General features: G+C 41.6%; 1 protein-coding gene across 2 annotated transcripts in view; it reads right to left on the minus strand.

Annotated features, from left to right (window-relative positions):
• ACER3 (alkaline ceramidase 3) overlaps nt 1-20,632 on the minus strand; it is a 67,066-nt gene that overhangs the window by 23,826 nt on the left and 22,608 nt on the right. For both annotated transcript variants that reach the window (XM_089512999.1, XM_089513000.1), the window contains exons 2-6: nt 7,635-7,745; nt 5,679-5,731; nt 4,524-4,576; nt 2,134-2,215; nt 1,033-1,068 (exon numbers count right to left, since the gene is read on the minus strand). In XM_089512999.1, the coding sequence (XP_089369125.1) occupies nt 1,033-1,068; nt 2,134-2,215; nt 4,524-4,576; nt 5,679-5,731; nt 7,635-7,745 (335 nt within the window). The remainder of the gene's footprint in view (nt 1-1,032; nt 1,069-2,133; nt 2,216-4,523; nt 4,577-5,678; nt 5,732-7,634; nt 7,746-20,632) is intronic.

Below are 20,632 nucleotides of genomic sequence, written 5' to 3' on the forward strand. Positions count from 1 at the left end.
TTTAGCAATAAAAAGCAATGTTAAAAAACACAAACTTTAAGCCACTTTTCCTGACACCTGCATAGGAATTGGGTTGCTCTACTTCAAGACAGGGATGATCAATTAATTGGTGGCCTGCAAGCTCAGTTCCCCCCAAAAGTATTTTAGCTAATTCCTTGCAGCCTTACTAAATTTTTACACAAAACGTTTATTATTATTATTATTATTATTATTATTCATTTATATAGTGCTGTAGATTACAAAGAGGTTTGCAAGAAAAGAAGTATGTTGAAATAAAGTTATTCTAGCCATCTTAAGTTCCAGTCTTGAGGGAAAGGCAGGCTATAAATAAACTAATAAACTAGAACAGGTATTGCACATGAGAATGTTAATACAGTCAACCCTCCTTATCCATGAATTTTTTATCCACAGATTCAACCATTCATGGCTTGAAAATATTCAAAAATAAAATAAATTCCAAATACAAACCCTGAATTTACTATTTTAGATAAGGAACACAATTTCCCTGTGCCATTGTATTTAATAGGACCTGAGCATCCGCAAATGTTTTTGTATGCATGGGGGCAGGGGTCCTGAACCAAACCCCTGTGGATATCAAAGGCTCAGTGTATTTGATTTTGTGCACACCATAAAATATTAATATCTGTAATTGTATTTAAAACTATTTTATATACTTTGTTGTATGTAATACAATTTATTTTATTTTACACACTTTATTATATTGCATATTTTATTGTAAAGTTTTTAGATGGTTATATTAGTGAGCCATCTTGGGTCCCTTTCTGAGAGAAATGTAGCATCAAACTTAAATAAATAAATAAACTGTGCCTAGAGCATATGCTTTATAACTGCAAAATCCATTTTAGCAAAACACCACCTACAAGGAGACCTGGTGGCATAGCCAAATTAGCTTCTGTCCTCAAGAAATACTATTTCCATCAATGATGCCTAAGGAATGCATTTAACAGTTCCTTGACCCATGTTATTACATTCCACATGTTTACCAACTAAAAATAAAAATGACCAAGTTACCTGATGAAACACAGGCTGTTTCCAATTCAAATATACCTGCAAAAAGTAAACACAAAGTGCCACATGTAAAACAGCTATTAAAAATGGAAATTGCCCCATATAGTGGCATGTCACTGGTCCATCCAGCTCAGTACTAGTTCCACTGATCAGCAGTGGTTCTGCAGTTTCTTTTCTAGCCTTACTTGAAGATGTTAGGGATGGAAACTGCAATCCTCAACATGCAAAGTAGATGCTTTCACATTGAGCACTGGCACTTCTCCTGGCTCATCCTGGCTTTTATCATGAGCGGCCAAGGTGTGGCATGAGAACTATAAGCCTGGATATAGGCATAAAGTCAAGTTTCCAATTTTCTCCACCAGCCTTGCACTACTTCTTGCTTCCCAAAATCACCTTAAGAGAGTGGAAACAAGGATGGCTGTGTATTTGCAGTAGAGGGCAGTAGAATAACACTCTGAGCCAGATTTGTGGCATGCTTGTAGAAAAAGGCTTGTACCCCTGGTGTGAATGTTTATCATATTCATTAGCAATAAACTGAATATGTTTGAAGTGACAACTAACACACCTTAGGGAAAAGTTTACTGATCTGATTTCTTTCCACTATGACAGAGGTACTATGAGTGGGGAAACTGACAAATCTAGATGGAAGTTTGCAATCAGTCCTAGATGGGGGTTGCACTCCTCCTGAGACTTCAAGTATGCAAACTGAGTGTTCTCTGGATTTGGACTAACTGGAGGAGCTCAAGCTGTGGCAGCTGCAAAAAATATTCTACCATCTTAGGCTGGAATGCCAACTGCAATTTATCTGGTGAAACTTCTGCTATCTATATTCTGCTTGTGAGTGAGCCAGTTTACATTAAAGTGGGTTCTATAGTAGCATCTTTTCTCTTCTAGCTATTTATTTGAAGGTCAGGAGTATCATTCTCTGCTTTTAATGGTGACAGTGATCTTGAGTCATCTTGAGTCTTGTGTGGGAGTGTTTGGATTTACACGAGAAAGAGAGACCATGGGTAGACTAAAGAAAGAATGCTATTTACAAATGGGGGTTTACTCCACTACTTATTTTTTTTTTTAAAAAAATTAACACAGTGGAACACTGCTTACTATGGTGACGCCAATGCTGTAGGCTAATAGTAGAAACAAGAGAGGGTAATTGATAGTTTTCTTGTACTTGAAGCATTCATACCTGGAAGAGAGGCAAACATGAATGGGGATGAGGCACAGAAATGACAAAAGAAATTCATTAAATGCTTAGTCTTCTAAGGCTTGTGTATATAAAGGCTTATCCAGGGGACAGAAGTGACGACTGGAGGAGCTTCCCGAATTTGCAGCTGCTCCTTGGATCCTAACTGTATGAATCAGAGAACTGGCAGCAAACTCCACAGAACCATTCTGAGCCAATGCCAATCTGTGCTCTGGCAAAATTGCACAATAGGCACAATTCTGATAATAGGCAGGCTTCATTTCAGCAAACTGAGCTTCTAGTAAAAAGCCTGGAAAATTAAAGCTCCCTTGCCCACCCACCCAGTTTCTCACTCATGCTGGGGAGATGTGAAAGCAACCCCATCCCATATTATGAGGTTTAAAAGATGCCAAGTAGTGTCAGGCCAAAGCTGTGCTTACTAAAAGCAAGCCAAAGGAAGCACTCATCAATCTGCATTTACCAATTGAGGAGGGAACATTAACTGACCCACCTGGCCCAGCCTCTGTTTCCCCATAATGACCAACCCAAATGCCTCAACAAAGGAAGGAATACAACATGAAGGCAACAGGCCTCTCTTGCTGAGTCTTCTTAGCACATGGTGTTCAGAGGTAACTGCCTCCTGAGGTTCAGTTTGCCCAGCATGACTAATTGTGAGTGACAGACTTATGTATAAAGAAAGAAAATCCATGAAATCAGGGATAGAATCATAGAATTATACAGTTGGAAGAGACCACAAGGGCCATCCAAACCAACACCCTGCCATGCAGGAACTCAAAATCTAAGCATCCCCTACAGATGGCCATCCAGCCTCTGCTTAAAGACCTCGAAAGAAGGAGACTCCACTACTCTCTGAGGGAATGTGTTCCACTGTTGAACAGCTCTTACTGTCAGGAAGGTCCTCCTAATGTTGAGCTGGAATTTCTTTTCCTGTAGCTTCCATCCATTGTTCTGTGCTCTAGTCTATGGAGCAGCAGGAAACAGGCTTGCTCTATCTTCAATGTGACACCCCTTCAAATACTTAAACAGGGCTATCGCATCACCTCTTAACCGTCCCTTTTCCAGGCTAAAGACACCCAGCTCTCTAAGTCTTTCTTCATAAGGCATGGTTTCCAGACCCTTCACCATTTAGGTAGCCCTCCTTTGGACACGCTCCAACTTGTCAACATCTTTTTTGAACTGTAGTACCCAGAACTGGACATAGTATTCCAGGTGTAGCCTGATCAAGCAGAAGAGAGTGGCACTCTTACTTCACTTGATCTAGGCACTATACGTCTTTTGATGTAGCCTAAAATAGTATTGGCCTTTTTAGCTGCCGTATCACACTGTTGACTTATGTTTAACTTGCAATCTACTAGGAGTCGAAGGCTTTCACGGCTGGCATCCATAGTTTTTTGTGGGTTTTTTGGGCTATGTGGCCATGTTCTAGCAGAGTTTCTTTCTGATGTTTCGCCAGCATCTGTGGCTGGCATCTTCAGAGAAGATTCTCTGAAGATGCCAACCACAGATGCTGGCGAAACATCAGAAAGAAACTCTGCTAGAACATGGCCACATAGCCCAAAAAACCCACAAAAAACTAAGGCCTGTTACAACCAGCCAAAATAAAGCTGCTTTGAGTCACAGTGGAGGTATGGTGTTTCAATGATGCATCATCTTAAGAGTCCAGAAGCCGCACCAAAGTCACGCTCCAGTCCTTAGGGCTGGAGCATGGCTTTGGTGCGACTTCTGGACTCTTAGGATGCATGCGTCATTGAAACACCATGCCTCCACTGTGACTCGAAGCAGCTTTATTTTGGCTGTCTGTAACAGGCCTTACTCTACTAGGACTCCTAGATCACTTTCAGATGTAGTCTCTGGATGGTTGAACCATGCTGCATACCCATATATCCTCTGCAAATGTCCCTCCAAGCCATTTTGTGCTCTGCTTGATGTACTTTCAAAACTGTTCTGGGATGGTGGTGGTGTTGAAGTGAGACTATACTATAGAGGAAAGACAACAAGCAGGGAAGGGTGAAGTGACCATAATGTCCATCAGTTCTCTCTGCATTCATCTTATGAAGAAATAAGGGTGGAAGGCCAATGGTTCCTAGAAAGAAGTCTTTCAGAATAGGTATAGTAACAGGAAATGGCCTGCAGCTAGGTGTTGTTGTTATCAAACATCACAGCCGCAGTGTTTATGAGCCCAGTGGTGATGTCAGCATGATTTCTGCCATGTAAGCAAGATAAAATAATGTCTGTGGAGATGTATTAAACATTATCAGATGGTACAGACAGACTAGTAATGATTACTTACAGGCAGTAGACAAACATGCAGCAACTGTAGATCATGGGCAGCTCATCCAATAGCTACAAAAAAGAAGAAAAAAATAAGTTCTTACACATGTGTGTTCTTACACACATGACTACAAAACAGTAAAGAAATGGAATCAGGGTGGCAGCCCTTAGTTAAGAGTTGCCATGTGAAGCAAACAGAGAGGAAAGGATTAATTCTCAGCATTTGTCAAGACATTCCCAGGTCTGACAAAAGGCTGGACCCTACAGCAGCTGAAAATAATGAACAGTTACTCACTGATTAAGTAGTAAGCACTCACTTCCTGGAATAAAAGAATATACGGGCCTCACCCTATGCAGGATGACAGAACCTGGCTATATAATATACAGCCCAGAGGAGCAAACAGTGCATCCCATGATTAACTGTACTAAGCACCTAGCATTATCCTAGTATAAATGCTAAATTGTGATTACTATGATGTAATAGTAGCTTGATTAGAGTGCATTACATACATGACCTGACTTCAATTTAGTCAATCAGATTTTTATCCTGTTGTTTAATATATAGTTCTTGGAGTGGCTTACAGCTGTTGCAATAAGACTAAAAATACAATAAAATAGTGAGGATAAAAGCTGTAGTAATAAAACCTTCAGATGGTAAAAAACTAATGAAAAAAAATGAAAACGTCTTTGCCAGGTGCAAAAAAGAGACTTTGTTACAACAGTGTTTCAAAAGGAATTAATTTTATTCCCACACTGTGGAAGGACATGCCCATGGTGAAACTGTAAGCTTACCAACAAGCCAGAGGATAGATCCAAGCTGGAGTTTTCCTCATAGCTCATTTTCCTGGTCTCTGTGGCACGCAAGACCTGGAAAGTATCTGTAGCTAAGGCAGTCCTAGTTCCAGCTGAAGACCCGCTTGCCCTTAGTAATGCATTCCCCCCCCGGCTTGTCAGGCTTCCTGTATTATTTCCAGGACTCCTGAATGTCCTTTATACCAAACACCTTTTACCATCAGTTTTATTTTTTATTTTTTATACTGTAACACAGATACTTGCTTAGATTTATATACAGTAAATACATATACACTACCACCGAAAGGAATTCCAGGAACAAGACACCCAAGGAAAGGGCACACAGAAAAGCTCTTTGCACACATGAACCCACATTACTGACCTGCATTTCATATTTTAGAGTCATGTGAAAGCACCATGAGCCCAATCCCACAGCTGAAAACAAAGAAGAAAGCGTTAGATGGGAAAGCCTCATTATGGGACAACAATAAACTAGTCCCTCCTGTACACTACACTGTGTTACAATAATATCATTACTCTGTACAAGACCAGACTACATTCTGAATCTGTGCTCAGGGATCTACCATTACCATGTTTCCTTTCAATGGCTCCTAAGGCATGCCAAGTACTACCACCATCCTTGACACAGCTTAGCTGCCAAAAATCAGATGAAATTAACTGTGTTCAGAGTGATACAGTGGTACTCGACATAGTTCTGCTATTAAGGCCAAGCAAGTCTGGCCTTGGAAGCTGCTGGGCTAGCAAAGTGCCTAGGAACCCAGAGGCTCCCAGTTCTTTGGAGAAAGTGTAGGGCAAAAGTGTATAAGCAGGCAGGTGTGAGCAAGAAGAGAGATGTAACTGGGCACCAGCAATTACACTTGACATGCTGGGCCATGGCGCACGTGTGGTGAAGGTAGGGCTGGGTGTGTGGACGCCCAGCCCTATCTAGCCCTACTTTCAGCCCCAGGCTGGCACAAGGTGCTGGTGTGTTTAAGGCTTAAGTTAATTACTTTTGCCATTAAATAGCATCCCCTGTTTATGTTCCTGCCCCTAATTGTCATTTTCTAGAAAAATAAAACTACCCCCCCCCCCCAAAAAAAAAAAGGAAGTTGAGAAGCTGGAGTTGTCTAGAGGACATAACCAAAATGGTGAAATGGGAGCTGGGTATGTTTAGCGTGGAGAAGGGTAAGAGGTAATATGACAGCCCTGTTTAATTATCTGAAGGGAAGTCATACTGAGGATGGCACAAGCTTGTTTTCTGCTGCCCCAGAGAATAGGACCTGGGGCAATGGATTCAAACTACAGGAAAAGAGATTTCACCTAAACATTAGGAGAAACTTCCTGACAGTAAGAGCTGTTCGACAGTGGAACACACTCCCTTGGAGTGTGGTGGAATCTCCTGCTTTGATTCTGGGTCCTGCATGGTAGGGGGTTGGATATGATGATCTTTGTGGTTTCTTCCAATTCAATGATTCTACAATTAGCTTTATTTTAGCCTGGGAATAATTCATTTGGGAATCTACTAAGCTCTCATTCAGAGAATAATTATAGCTGTCTGCACAGCCCCAGTGTGGTGTACTGGTTTGAGCACTACAACTGGAAATTAGTGTTCTGTTCCCTGCTCTGCCATGGAAACCTCCTGGGGGGACCATGGGCATGTGACACACTCCCAGCCCCAGAAAAACCTGTGATAGGTTCACCTTAGGGTTGCTATGAGTCAGAAATGACTTGAAGGCACACAAAAATACCACCACCACCACTATAAAAGCTTTTCTTTCTCTGCAGTAATTCAAAAGCAGCATACCTTACCTCAAAGGTGTCTCTAGCACATTAGACTATGCTTATTAAAAGCCTTGATCATGGCCTTGGGGAGAGATAAATTGGGGAGAACAGCAGCTGTTAGGTCTCCCTCTAGCATCAAAAGCAATGATCAAAGGAATATATGTAATGAATTTCTAACAGACTCCTAATACTTATAGGAATACTCTGAAGTGAGGTTTTCTATGTGTATGGATTTGTTAACAAACTGCGTGGAAATGTTGAATGAAAAGCTAATGGGCATCATAAACAGCACCCATTGCCTTGCAGGGAGAGTAATTAACAATGTCTCACAATTACAGGGATTCATTGTTGAGACATGTCAACACACACATATAAAATGTTTTAAGCAGGCAATGGTAAATTGTTTTAGCCATTAAAAACCCCACTGAATTACAGGAATTTCATGTTAGTCTGCCTTTGCTACTTGGCCTTGATGTTTGGAATGATAAGCACAGAATTAAAAATCCCAGCCGTTGACAATTGCAGAGTTGTCTGAGCTCCCCAGAAAATCACTTACCTGTGACACACAAATAAGCAATGATGTACCGTTTTTCAAGGCCATCTCTATAGCTCTGAATTGCACCATAGATTGGAGGTAGAATGAAAATCAGGTTACTAACAGTGTTCCCTGGAAGAAAGATGCCAAAGAAAAATGGGATTAGGAATGACCAAGCAACCTTTAGATGATTTAAAATTTCTTCACAAAATGAGACCTTTCTGGGAGGAAAACAAGTGAGGTTATTCCTAGCTGCATTGCTCTCTTTAACAAGGAAAAAAACTCCTTCCCTTTTCATACGGTTGGACAATAGTTAAATAGTCAAAACAACTATCAAACACTGTTCAATTTCTGCAGTCTAGCAAGGGTGTTTCTAGGGGGCATGGGGATGTTGCGTACCTTAGAGGGGGATCATAGAATCATAGAGTTGGAAGAGACCAGAAGGGTCATCCAGTCCAACCCCCTGCCATGCAGGAACTCTCAATCAAAGCATACCCAACAGATGGCCATCCAGCCTCTGCTTATAGCTCTCCAAGGAAGGAGACAGTCATTGGAAGGATGTCTGCCTTCCAGTGTAGAGTGTTCTGTCTTGCCTCTCTGTAGGTAGACCAGGACCCTTGGAGACTGAAGGTCCTGGGAAGAACCTGGTCCACCCACCCAGCGGTGGAAAGAATGAGGGCCAGGATTTTTAGATTGTAAGCTTGAGGGCAGGGAACTGTCCAATTAAAAAGATTGTATGTACAGCGCTGTGTAAATTTACAGTGCTTTATAAATAAAGGTTAATAATAATAATAATAATAATAATAATAACAATAACAGTAATAATATTGTTGGCATGCCAGAGTAAACTCCTGGGGGCCTCTCCTTTTGCTGAATGGCACCTGGACCCCTTTGAGACTTGTGAGCAAGGCAGACCAAGACAACATGGAGAGTCCCTTCGGGTGCCCTGATCTATCAGGTGTTGGCAGCAAGGAGATAGAATCATAGAGTTGGAAGAGACTGCACAGGCCATCCAGTCCAACCCCCTGCCATGCAGGAAATCCAAATCAAAGCATTCCCAATAGATGGCCATCTAGGCTCTGCTTAAAGACCTCCAAGGAAGGAGACTCCACTACACTCCGAGGGAGTGTGTTCCACTGTCGAACAGCCCTTACTCTCAGGAAGTTCTTCCTAATGTTGAGGTGGAATCTCTTTTCCTGTAGCTTGCATCCATTGTTACGGGTCCTGTTCTCTGGAGCAGCAGAAAACAAGCTTGCTCCCTCCTCAATATGACTTCCTTTTAAATATTTAAACAGGGCTACCATATCACCTCTTAGCCTTCTCTTCTCCAGGCTAAACATCCCCAGCTCCCTGAGTCGTTCCTCATAGGGCAAGGTTTCCAGACCTTTCACCATTTTAGTCGCCCTCCTCTGGACACGCTCCAGTTTCTCAATGTCCTTTTTGAATTGTGGTGCCCAGAACTGGACACAATATTCCAGGTGGGGCCTGACCAGAGCAGAATACAGTGGCACTATTACTTCTCTTGATCTAGACACTATACTTTTATTGATGCAGCCTAAAATTGCATTGGCCTTTTTAGCTGCCGCATTGCACTGTTGACTCATGTTCAACTTGTGGTCTACCTGGACTCCCCGATCCCTTTCACATGTAGTTTCATTCAGCCAGGTGTCCCCCATCCTATATCTGTGCATTTCATTTTTCTGCCCTAAGTGCAGTACCTTACATTTCTCAGTGTTGAATTTCATTTTGTTAGCTTTGGCCCAGCTTTCTAGTCTATTCAGATCATTTTGAATGTTGATCCTGTCCTCTGGAGTATTAGCTATTCCTCCTAATTTGGTGTCATCTGCAAATTCGATAACTATGCTCCCAATTCTGTCATCCAGGTCATTGATAAAGATGTTGAATAACACTGGCCCTAGGACAGAGCCCTGTGGGACCCCACTGGTCACTTCTCTCCAGGCTGAAAAAGAGCCATTGTTGAGCACCCTTTGGGTTCGGCCGGTCAACCAATTACAGATCCATTTAACAGTTACTTTGTCTAGCCCACATTTTACAAGCTTGTTTGCAAGAATATCATGGGTTGCCATAAGTCAGAAGGCACGCAACAATGACTCAACAATAAGACCCATAAGCTCAAGTGAGAATGACAGTTTAGTAAGTCAGTTTACAACTACAATGCTTTATTTATTTAATCTTTGTTGTTTTTCTCTGAGCTTGGAAATGTCTCTGTTTTGGACTACAGCTCCCAGAATCCCTCAGCCAGCCATTCTGGGAGTTGTAGTCCAAAATGTGGACTTTTCCAAGCACTTGTTGATGCTGTGTGTCTTTGAGTTGTTTCCGAATTATGGCGACCCTAAGGTCATGGTGTTTTCTTGGCAGGTTTCTTCAAAGGGGGTTTGTCATTGTCCTCCTCTGAGGCTGAGAGAGTATGATGTGCCGGAAGTCCCGCAGTGGGTTTACATGGTCAGGCCGAGATTCGAAGCCTGGTCTCCAGAGTTGTAGTCTGTTCAAATCACTACACCTACCACTAGTTTTTTCTGATTTATCCTACTTAGCGTTGAGAGTTGTGCAGCCATCCAGTTCATCTGGTCCTGGAGACTTAAAAGTGATTTAGATTAACAAGGTATTCCTCTACTATCTCTTTACTTATTCTGTGCTGAAATTCCCCTATTCTGTCCTCTGCTCCATTATCCTCAGGTTGAGCACCCTTTGCCTTTTCTGAGAAGACTGAGGCAAAGAAGGTGTTGAGTAATTCTGCCTTTTCTCTGTCCCCTATTAGCATTTTGCCATCTTCTCCACGCAGTGGCCCTACCATTTCCTTCTTCTTCCTTTTGCTGCGGACATATCCAAAAAATCCCTTTTTATTCTTTTTAACCTCTCTAGCAAGCTGTTCATTCTGCGCTTTAGCTTTTCTGACTTTGGCCCTACACTGCCTGCTATTTCTTTGAATTCCTTTTTTGTAATTTCCCCCTTTTTCCATTTCTTATACATGTTCTGTTTCAAACTTAACTCGGTTGAAAGTTTCTTAGTCATCCATCCTGGTTTCTTGAGACTTCTCCCATTTTTCTTTCTCACTGGAACTGTTTGAAATTGTGCCTTCAGTATCTCTCTTTTGAGAAACTCCCATCCGTCCTGAACTCCCTTCCCTTTTAGTATTTCTGACCATGGAATCACCCTCAATTCTTCTCTAAGTTTACTGAAATCCGCTCTCCTAAAGTCTAGAATGTGTGTCTGACTATGCCTGGCTTCTCCTTTCCATTGTATAACAAACTCCAGGAGAACATGGTCACTTCCACCTAATGATCCCACCACTTGCACCCCATTAACCAAGTCATCCTTGTTGGTTAGGATCAGATCCAAAATAGCTGATCCCCTTGTTGCCTCTTCCACCTTTTGGACCATGAAATAGTCTTCCAGGCAAGTGAGGAATTTGCTAGACCTTGAGGATTTTGCTGAGTTTGACTTCCAGCAAATATCAGGATAGTTGAAGTCGCCCATCACTACTACATCTCTCTTTTCTGACTGTGTGGTCATCTGTTCTAGAAAGATATCATCCAATTCCTCAGTCTGACTTGGGCGTCTGTAGTAGACTCCCACCATAACATCCTTGTTGTTTCTCTCGCCTTTAATGTTTATCCAGATGCTCTCCACCTGGCTTCCAGGATTGCTGTCCTGGATCTCTTCACTGGTGTAAATATCTCTGACATATAGTGCTATTCCTCCTCCTTTCCTGTTTGGCCTATTTCTCTTAAAAAGGTTATACCCCTCTATTTCCACATTCCAATCATGAGACTCATCCCACCAGGTTTCAGTGAGGCCTATTATATCATATTTGCTTTGTTGTACTAGGAGTTCAAGTTCATCTTGCTTATTTCCCATGCTCTGTGCATTAGTGTAGAGACATCGAAGACCACGGGTCCCCTTTACTTGCTGCTTGGGCTCACACCTGCCTGCTTATACATGCCTTAGGAGCTATCCTTTTCCTTCCACATTGGCCTGATCTACTTCTGTGGGACCACTGGCTTGCTGTGGGCAGCGGGGTGCCATGCAGCCTGAGGATGACAGCATGAGTTTTCGCACTGGGTTGGCACCAACCCTAGTGATGCCATTGTAGTCTAGCACTATTAGCAGATATGAAGGATACCTCTAGATTATACTTCATAGCAAAATAATTTCTCAGTTAAAAAGAAAGGGAATTCTCACTTTTCTGCAGGATTAAAGGGTGAAAATCGTAGAGGTTGCTTTAAAACAGTTTCACAGATTCTCGCAATCGCTCCTAAAAATGACTGCCTATGTTCAGTGACAGCAGAAAGGCTCTCAGATGCTACAGACAGGTAACTGCACTGACCCCTTGCTGCGTCAATTATTGCCATCTCCAAAGAGATATCAAACAGGATCCTAAGAGGAATCCACTACAGATCATGTTTTAAATGTTTGAGCACATGGTAATTCCCATAGAGCATTCACAGCCGCAGCCCCCACATTATGGAATAGCCTACTGGAAGAGATCCATCTTATTACCACCATAGATGCCTTCAAGAAGGCACTTAAGACGGACCTCTTCCGGCGGGCATATCCACCTGATTCTATATAAAACCATAATTAATGTTCCACTCGCAATGTAGCTCATAGGACTACAGTTGCTTATATATTTTAAGGAATTAATAGGAATGTTTAATTCAGTGTTAGCATTTTATAGTTTATATTTGTATTGTACTGTATTTTTAATATGATGTAATCCCTCTTTGATGTTTGGAGAAGCGGAAAATACAAGCGAGGCCATTCCAAAACTAAAAAACATTTTAGATGACACCTAAGTGCACCTCCTACTCACCCCAGTTACAGTGATAAACAGTTTTCATACAAGTACAATCAAGCCTTATTTTCATACAAGCACAATAAAGCACGTATAATTTAGCACCCAACATCTCATTGTTTATTTGCTGAGGGAGCACGGGATGGAAGACAAAAAATATTGCAGAACTGTTTGGTGACAATATAATCAACGCAAAAGGTTTAATAGCTTAAATGACTTTCCACCTCCACTCTGTCTAAGTGGAGGGAAAACTTTCTTTCTCCATGTTTACTTCCAGAAAGCCAGCAAACTGGTCACATATTCAAGAAAAATCCCACTGGGACCAGTGCTTATTTGACTAAGCAACGAGCTCTACTGTACTGGAAACTTGTTTAATGTGCAACTAAATACCACAAAGGCGAGCTGGGTAGGTAAAAGAGAAGCTATAGCATGTAGTGCAGGCAGATGCATACAAGGGCAATAAAGGTCAACTCCTATCCCTTTAAGCAGAGGTGAGAATTGCAGTGATGTTATTGAACTGCAACTCCCAGAGTTAGCAAGCCTAACTGATGACAAGTGCTGGTTGCTGTAGTACAATAACATCTGGAGGACTGCATGATTCCAACCCTTTTTAAGAAGCAATTTACACTAGAGTAAAATACCCACTACTCCAGGGATGAGCCAGCTCCAAGGGTCATTTTTCTAACCACAGGATCCTCTAAGGGTGACTCCAACCCCTGAAACGAAGCTGAAAGTGACTAGAGGGGCACCTGTGTTTTCTTTCTTTCCTTCCTCCCTTCTTTCAAAAAGCACTTTTAAAAAAGAATTGTTGGGCTAGAATAAATTGTGGAGGTACATAGGAAACTGTGAGCCAAAACACACTGCAGAAACAACCCAGTTTGAGATCACTTTAACTGACCTGGCTCAATGCTAGTATATTCTGGGAACATTTAGCCTTCTCTCTCAGAGAGGTCTGGTGCTACAACAAACTACAGTTCCCAGAATTCCCTAGCACTGAGCCAGGGCAGTTAAAGCAGTCTTGAACTGGATTATTTCTGCAGTGTGTTTTGGCCCTGTGTCTCCTATAAACAAATATTCTTTCATGTTTTCATGGAGAATTCAGTAACTGGAGGAAGCAGAAAACTTTTTTCCTTAGAGGGCTTCAGATGCAGTGAAAATGACCGGGGGGGGGGGGGGGGTGACTGTATTTTATTTTATTTTATTTTATTTTATTTATATGCCCACTTTTTCCTTGCATAAGACCCAAGGTGGTTTGGTGAATTCCACCAATGATTACTTTTGATCTTATTCAAAAGGCTACAGGATGAGAGACCATAGGAAACACCTGAATTTCAAGCTACACAAAATTATTCCTCATGAGCCCCTTGATTTCTAATGTGCAGTTTACTTATTCACATTGAGGTAATATCTACAGCACAGTTTTAAATGTTTTTTAAAATGTTTTATCCCCAAAGGAATTTAGGAATGCTGGGGGGTTTGAGGGAGAGCCAAGGATCTGATTTAAAATCCTCATTATCATCACAGGCAGAATTCCCAAGATATGTAACACAAAATAAAGCTCAATCAATTTTGTACAATGCTATCACCTGCGCGTGTAAACGCTGTTATAAACTGTTGAGCTGGGTTTAGATAAGTATAGCTATTAGAGACTCAACTCAGGAAATTTTGGAGGTCTGTAGTCCTTCGTTGTTGGTTGCCTTCAAGTCATTTCCAGCTTATAGCAACTCTTAATGTGAACTTATCACAGGGTTTTCTGGGGCTGAGAGTGTGTGATTTGTCCAAGGTTACCAAGTGAGTATCCATGGCCAAGCAAGGATTCAAACTCTGGTTTCCAGAGTCATTGTCCAATGCTCAGACCACCACACCATGCTGGTTCCCAACATTAGAGGTAAGCAGGACTGATAATGGCTATGGATGGATATGAAAGACAGACACTGAAGAAAGTTTAGAAACATATGTATTTCAAAAAGACAAATAAATAGGTCAGAGAGCAATTTAAGCCTGAACCTCTCCTAGAAGCCAAAATGACTAAATTGGAGCTTTCATACTTGGGACATGTCACAAGACATCATATGCTGGGGGGGAAAAGATAATGCTTGGTAAATTCAAAGGATATAGGAAAAGAGGAAGATTGCACTGCAGATGGATTAACTCAAACAAGGAAACCATGGCCCTGAGTTTGCAAGACCTGAGCACAGCTGATAACAACAGGGTCCCTTGGAGGTCTCCCATAGGGTCACTATAATTTAACAGCATATACTCAGTCCTCCTTATCCGCTGATTTTTTATCCACAGATTCAAGCATCCACCGTTTCAAAATACTTTTAAAAATATACAAATTCCCATAGGCAAATCTTGATTTTGCCTTTTATATAAGGGACACCCATTTCACTGTACTATTGTACTGAATGGGACTTCAATACAATACAGTTTCCTCCATGGGAAATGGTTTTGTAGAAAGAATGAAACAGCATTATAAATGCACTTTCGTTTGAGAAAGATCATTAATGAACACATAGAAATCCCAAAAGTTACAGCTCTGGAAAGGAAAAGTTGCAAGGGGAAAAGGAAGAACTAAGAGGAACCAGGGTCTAGTTTGACATCAGACAAAAAGAAATATTAAAGAATCTGTATCTTTGACACTCATTGAGAAAAAGAAACAGAGTCCTCCAGATGTTTTGGACTTCAACTCCTAGAAGCCCCAGACAGCTTGTCCAATAGTCTGGACGTCTGGGGGCTGAAGTCCAAACATTTGGAAGACCAAAGTTTGGGAAACACTGCTTTATACCGTCGGCCCTCTGTATCCTTGGACTTTTCATCCACATTCAAGCATCATTACTTGAAAATATTCCAAAAATATATAAATTCCAAAAAGCAAACCTTGATTTTGTCATTTTATATAAGAAGAACATTCTACTATCCCTTATATTTAATGGGACTGGAGCATCCATGGATTTTGGTATCCACAGGGGGTCCTGGAACCAAACCCCAGCATATACCAAGGGCCCACTGTATAATAAGAACAAAAAAAAATTCTAAGATGAAGATTGTAAATGGAAATTGGGAATAAATTCAAGGGCTTACACTCAGAATACTGTTGCCCACTTTGTCAGCTTTTGGGAAATATAGCAGAGGTTATTTTCAGGATGGTCCATGCGGATTTTGAGATATAAAGGGTGACAGGTGACTTCAACGAAGATGCCTGCTTTATTTCTGGCTTTAGATCTGCCACCTGATTCCACCACCACCATCCCAAATTTCCTTTGGTAAACACTTTTATTGTGTTAGATTAGGGAGAACCTTAAAAACATAGTCTGGAGGTAATTGTATACATAATATTTTTAATAATGATGTGTGTATGAAACAAAGTTTGTGTACACTGAACTATCAGAAAGCAAAGGTGTTGCTATCTCAGTCACGCATGTAAGACAATTTTGGAGTACTTCATATTTTGGAATTCTGGATAAGGAACACTTACTAAACCTGCACTGACTTTTCAAACCTAGAATACAGCGACAAAAGCTACAAGTAGATTCTCATCTTTAAAATGTCATACGCTCTTAGAACCCAAAAAGAAACTGCTACAGTTGCACTGTTCCTTGAAGAAAGCATATTTGAGAAAGCACTGATATTGGATATTTACTCAAAAGGGCAGAGAAGCATAGCAAAGAAACTCCGCAAAGCTTAGTTGAAGCAGAAGAATTAGGAAGAGAATTCCAGTAGCCAGAGAATACTGAGGTCCGGGCTGCAATGAACACTTCTTTTATCTTTGCTTTTCAACTTGTTCCTTTTGATCACTAAGAAGACTATGTACATAGCTATTTTTAAAATGTGGTGAACAGAAATATTACTTCCAGATCAACACATATTAACCAGAAGAAACAACAAAGCCACCAGAAGGGATAAAATATGCACAAGAGTGGTGAAGAGTGGACTGCTTTCGGCCCAGCTTTTATAGTGAAGGAACAACCCTGGGAATCCACAAAAACCTCATGCCTTTACATTCCTCTTATAGTTTGTTACATGTACATCCTATCTTTTGGTTCACAGCAGCCAGCTCTGATAAATTCTGTTTAGTAAACTAGTAGGGCACTTACTCACCAGATGTATTTTTATATTCTTACATCCCCGTAAGATTTAATCTGTACTCCCTCCATGCAGCCATTCTAGCAAATTTCTTTCTGTTCCTCCTGTATGGACAATTTGTCCTCCCCTTCCATCTCCCTGCCATCTCAATCTGGTATTTTATTGTTTGTTGTTGTGTGCCTTCAAGTTGTTTCTAAATTAAGGCAACTCTAAGGCATCTGCCAATCACAGGGTTTTCTCGGCAAGTTTCTTCACAGGAGGTTGCCATTGCCATCCTCCGAGTCTGAGAGAGTATGACTTGCCCAAGGTCACCCAGTGCGTTTACATGGCCAAGCGGCAATCAAGAAATAGGAAGAAGACTAGGAATGGGGAAGGCAGCTATGAACGAACTAGACAAGATCCTAAAGAGTAAAGATATACAACTAAGCATGAAAGTTAGAATTGTATCCCACATTCCCATATACGGATGCAATAGCTGGACAGTAAGGAAAGCAGACAGAAAGAAAATCAATCCATTTGAGATGTGACACTGGAGAAGAGTGCTGAGGATACCATGGACAGCCAAAAAGGCAAACAAATGGGTCCTGGAACAGATCAAACCAGAACTCTCTTTGGAAACCAAGGCGCGTTCCGGACAGGCCCTATTGGGCGCCATCATTACGCGTGAGGGGCGGCACTTCTTGATGCGCCTTGCCCCTTGCACGTAACGAGAGCATCAAAATGGCGGCACCCTATACAGATGGGCACTGCCATTTTGACGTGGTGGACGCCTAGCGTCCGCACGTCTTGGTGCACTTGTGATGCTGCAAGGGCGCCATTGGTGCCTTGCAACGTCACAACAGCACCGTAAGAAGAACCCTCTTTTTGCAGGTTCTTCTTGCTGTGCGGGGGAACCATGCGGTTTGCCCGCTGCGGTTCCCTTGCGCAGCAAACACGGGCGCCGGCAGACCGCCTTTTTGGGCGGTCTATAAAGCGCCCAAGATGATCAAATTGAGGCTGTCGTACTTTGGCCAATCATGAGAAGGCACGGATCACTAGGAAAGACAAATAATGCTAGAAAAGGTACGAATCACTAGAAAAGACATATAATACCAGGAAAGGTAAAGGGAAATAGAAAGAGAGGAAGACCCCATGCCAGATCAGGGAGGTCACAGGCATGGATTTGCAGGACCTCAGCAGAACAGTGGAAGATAGGGAGTTTTGGAGATAACTCATCCACAGGGTCACTATGAGTGGGTAGCAACTCGAGGGCAGCTAACACCAACAATAGCTCTCTGGCTGAGAATCTAAATGTTCCTCCTTAAACTGCAAGTCCCAGGATTTTATAGGAGGCAGCCATAGCAGTTAAAGTGGAATAACAGCGCTGTAACAGTGGAGTGTGATGCTGTCTTTAGTTATTTTTATCTTTTTAATGGGTTTGCTTTAAATGGTTTTGATTCTATAGATAGTTTAAATGCATTTTAATGATGATTCTTTGCATGTGCTTTTATCTCTCGTTTTAATTTGTGTTAGCTTCCTTGAGTCCCAATTTTGCAGGAAAGAGCTGATATAAATGAATATAATTGAAGGAAGAGGAGGAGAAGCTGCTGCTATAATTGAATGTCTATATTCAGCTTAGTGGTTCATACATGCATGTATGCGTATGCATGTGCTTTCAAGTCACCTGCTGACTTATTGCAACTCCAATAATTTCACAGAACTTTCTTAGGTAAGGAATACTCAGAGGTGATTTGCCATAGCTGTCTTCCGAAATATATTATACAGCATCTAGTATTCCTTGGTGGCCTCCCATCCAAGTACTAACCAGGCCTGACTCTGCTTAGCTTCCATGATCAGATGTGATCTGGTGCCTTCACTATAAATGGGTGTATTCATAGATGCATTGTTTAAAAAAATACACCTGGTGGGTATAATGTGCCAAACTACTGAGTATTCACACTCTCTGAAGTTTAAACTGGTGGTACTCAAGTGTTACTTTGCAATGGACATAAAAGTCTAGAAAGAAACCTCTGCAGTTCACAGGCAATAAATCACATAGCACAGGCAAAAAGAACAGCTTGGGTGGATTCATTTTTGTTGGCAAGAACAGGGTTTTCAAATAGATAGAGATGTATATATTAACCCAGCACTAAATTCAAGGGCTTTAATTTCAAACTTGCATACCAACCTGTACAAACACTTAAGCCACTTTACACAAGTATGTCGATGATAGTTTTGAAAGGGAACACGCATACCAAGAGTGGCTAAAGTGGCAAAGTCAAGGACCAGTATCTGTAGCTGAGGTCAGGCATACCTGGTCTGCTTTCAGATTACAGCTATCACAGTCTTGCTCCAAGTGCAGAGAGCAAGAAGTAAAATGGGAGACACACATCTGCTTTATCCTCCCTATCAGACTGCATTGCTCTGTTGCAAGGTGAGAATCATGCACCGCTCCAGACTAAGCTCCCAGTATTCATTGTGATCAGCAATGCTACCAAAGGAAAGCCAGAGTGGTTTAAGTGTTGGACAACGACTCTGGAGACAATCAATTCCCAGCCTGACCATGAAACCCATTGGGTGATCTTGGGCAAGTCACGTGCTCTCAGCCTCAGGGAAATCACAGAGCCGTAGAATCATAGAGTTGGAAGAGACCATAAGGACCATACAGTCCAATCCCCTGCCATGCAGGAACACACGATCAAAGCACTTCTGACAGATCTCCAAAGTGGAAACTGTCAAACAACTCTTGCTGTCAAGATGTTCCTCCTAATGTTTAGGTGGATTTTATTTATTAAATAAATAATAAAAGATGGTGGTGGTGGTGGGGGGACCCTGTAGTTTGAATCCATTGCTCTGGGTTATTCTCTGCAGCAGTAAACAGGCACTACTGTGACTATTATTCTCTCCCTTGTGGCACATGTTGATTTTTCAACAAGGCAACTATAGAATCATAGAATCACAGAGTTGGAAGAGACCTCAAGGACTATCCAGCCCAACCCCTCTGCCATGCTGAAGTATAAAATCAAAGCACGCCTGACTGATGGCCATCTAGCCTCTATTGAAAGACCACCAAAGGAGACTCCATCACTTTCCGAGGGAGTGTATTCCTCCCAATGTTGAGGTGGAATCTCTTTTCCTGAAGTTTGCTTCCATTGCTCCATGCCCTATTCTCTGGCACAGCAGAAAACATGCTTGCTTTATCCTCAATGTGACACACCTTCAAATATTGAAACATACCACCTTTTAATCTTCTCTTCTCCAGGCAAAACATACCTATCTCCCTAAGTTGCTGCTCATAAGGCATGGTTTCCAGACCCTTCACCATTTTGAACTGGAAACAGTATTCCAGGTGAGGGAAGGCAATGGCAACTCTTGTCTGAACAAATCTTGCCAGGAAAATCCCATGATAGGTTTGCCTTAGGGTCGTCGTAAGTCAGAAATGACTTGAAGGCACACAACAACAAATGCTATCCAAAGCTGATTTCCATTCCTGTTCTATCCCCACAGCCAAGGTATGGCTGGATATTTCTAAGCAGGGACAGGCGGAATCACAGCCTCATACTTGGTATGTTAACTCAGAGACTCATGCCATGTTGTTCAATGGGAGTTACAATAGGACTACAACGTTCAACTAGCAAATGTCTCTTCCTCTGATGTGGTTTAAAGGGGCTTCTGCACCAGAGATGAGGCTGCATCATTTCCTGAAACAGTTTCCTTCCCCTAAATCTCTTTTAATGGCTTGTTTCCTTAATCCAACCATTTCCTCCTTTAGAAAAAGGAATATTTACATTATTTTGCTTAATCAGGCAATGAAAAAAGTTTAATTTAAAGTTCTTATTACATGAATTATATTTTACCTATTTCAACTGAGAGACAAGTAATACTCTTGAGTGCACATGCAACCTACTCCAATCATTTGCATAAGCTAAAAACGAACCATGATGCCTCCAATTAAGCATGGTTTTCTGTACCATGAACAATGGCAACTAAATTCAAAAGAAGCCAGAACATGAAATATTGGTCTGGGATTGGTTTTATAACCGGGATGAGGATGAAGATTACATTTCATTAATCTTCCTTTTAAACATTTATACAGAAAACATATACTATAAATACACCACACAAGACTATCCCAACA

The sequence above is a fragment of the Sceloporus occidentalis genome, unplaced genomic scaffold (genome assembly GCF_023333645.1).
Source record: "Sceloporus occidentalis isolate IW3139 unplaced genomic scaffold, rSceOcc1.0.p SCAF_2, whole genome shotgun sequence".
Classification (NCBI taxonomy): domain Eukaryota; kingdom Metazoa; phylum Chordata; class Lepidosauria; order Squamata; family Phrynosomatidae; genus Sceloporus; species Sceloporus occidentalis.